Source organism: Aplysia californica, unplaced genomic scaffold (genome assembly GCF_000002075.1).
Source record: "Aplysia californica isolate F4 #8 unplaced genomic scaffold, AplCal3.0 scaffold00046, whole genome shotgun sequence".
NCBI lineage: Eukaryota > Metazoa > Mollusca > Gastropoda > Aplysiida > Aplysiidae > Aplysia > Aplysia californica.
In genome coordinates, this window is record NW_004797316.1 from 1,422,377 (window position 1) to 1,424,642 (window position 2,266).

Sequence of the window (2,266 nt, forward strand, 5' to 3'; positions counted from 1 at the left end):
TGTGTGTGTGTGTGTGTGTGTGTGTGTGTGTGTGTGTGTGTTTGTGCGTGTATGTTTTAACCAAGCCGTGTTACTGGAATGGTGTCACTCTGCTTACACAAAGCTCTTGAGTAGCCTACTGTGTACTACTGTATTCAATGTGTTCTGTGTGTAGAGATCGGACAAACAATGAAGCAAGCACCATTTTATTGTATCAGTTGGTTGAGGCAGTTTTAAACTGGAATCTGATTTATTTTTTCCTCCAGCGCAGCAATGAATCGTGAAGAATACTTAATGGAAACTCGCTTTAGTTTTTCATTACTTGAAGATAGGCTCACTGTTAAGAGGCTAGAGGACATCAACTTGCAGAATTTTTGTATTCTGTTGTGGATGAAAAGCAAATGATGTAGTTTAATCAGGAATGGTTCACCATAAACGGTACACAATTCAACTAAAAAGTCATCGGCAAATTTGCTCAATATAGAAAAACCGAAGGACACAAATCATGTGCTTGCAGAAAAAATATATAGGGGAGTCCATTTTCCTGGTTTCGAACGTGTTTTATCACTTACAGGATTACATGGTCGCTATTAAGCACAATCCCGAAAAATACTGAGCTGAAAAAATCGAGGGTAAAAGATTTGGATCCGTATTCAGTCTTTTTAAAAGACAGGGAAAGTTTTCTCTATAACCAAACAAATGCACACACCAATGAAACCAAACTTCTCCTATAGGTAGGGCAATTTTCACTTTTGGTATAGGTGGTATAGGTAAAGATTTCCGGAAACTCCCGAAATCTGGGTTAGCCCGCTTGTCCTTAAAAGCTACCATATTACTTTTGAATCCATTTAAATTTTCACATTTTCTTTTTATATTTGTGGGCCTCACTGTCTCTTCGGTCATCGTGTATCCTTTATAATCTGAGCGATCTCAATGTTTGGTCACGGCTATCCCCCGCTCTCTTTATACTTGGTGCTCATTGCGGATGGGATCGGGTCGACGGGTCTGATCGGGTCGATTTCTCGACTCATCGCCAGAAAACAAGCGCGTTTGTTTTTGAGGCGACGAGTCGGGCCCGATCGGCTTGTTCCACGATAGCCGCTTTGTGTCCTATTTCTGGCTTGCAAACCGTCCTGACCCGACCCGATCCCCCAATGGGCACACCATATTACAACTGAACCCAGCAAACGCCACTGAAGAACAATCTGGCCGGCCCCGACTCCCAACTCAATCACGTGAATACTCTCGGCCGTGTGCTCTGGGTATTAATTAACTACATGTAGTAGTGCCCGGCGCGCCAGATCAGCTGGCTCATGGCATGGCTCGGTTGTTTACAATCGTCAGAAAAGTCTGCCAAACCCTAATCTATCCTTGTTATCAGTAATCAACCTGTATGCTCATTGCTTTGATTATTCATTTCTACTCATTTTAGAGTTTATGTAAACAGGTTAAATATAAGCTGGGGTAGGAAAGTATGTGATGCTGAAAACTTGGATAATACAATTGAAGAGCACAGCGGGGGAAAGGCAGAGACACAAATTGGGAATTTGATGAAGGTATACATTTTAAGAGCCTGCATACTCAAAACTTTATTTCGGTTCAGCTGTTGCTTATTGTTTGCCTTGCCATTTAACTTACAGTAGCAATACATCACCTGTCAAACAGAAATGAAGTTAAGGGTCGACAAGCTTTTAACATTGATACCCTCACAATTTCCAGTTTGTGAGTACGCCCCCTTTCCCTCGTGTGCTCTTCAATCGTTTGCGTACAAAGGAGGAATAGCCTTCTGTATACAAAGAGTTAAGAGTCTAATCGCATTAACTTTTCATGTTAACCGTCTGTCTTCCCAGATGTTGCTCGTTCGTTGGGAAGCACGGGAGTGGAGCCCAGGTGATTTCTTTGGGCAAAGGCTGCTACTATTTCGGCACCGTCGTGCACGAGCTGGGTCACGTGGTCGGCTTCTGGCATGAGCACAACAGGCCGGACAGGGATAAATACGTACAGATAATACGGAAGAACATTATGCCAGGTGGGTGCATGGCCTCTGTGCCCCCCCCTCTCTCTCTCTCTCTCTCTTTCTTTCTTTCTATGTTTATTTTATCTCTCTGTCTCTCTCTGCCTCTGTCTCTGTCTGTCTCTCTCTGCCTCTCTCTCTTTGCCTCTCTCTGTCTCACTCTCTCTCTCTATCTTTCTTTCTTTGCTTATTTTCTCTCTTTCTCTGTCTCTGTCTCTGTCTCTTTCTCTGTCTCTGTCTGTCTGTCTGTCTGTCTGTCTGTCTGTCTGTCTG

At 43.3% G+C, this 2,266-nt stretch overlaps 1 protein-coding gene across 2 annotated transcripts in view; it reads left to right on the top strand.

The window, feature by feature from the left end:
- The window catches only part of Tld-2 (bone morphogenic protein 1), a gene marked incomplete at its 5' end in the record, with an annotated part of 68,905 nt that overhangs the window by 27,427 nt on the left and 39,212 nt on the right, over positions 1-2,266 (top strand). For both annotated transcript variants that reach the window (NM_001204563.1, NM_001204638.1), the window contains 1 exon segment: positions 1,831-2,008. In NM_001204563.1, the coding sequence (NP_001191492.1) occupies positions 1,831-2,008 (178 nt within the window).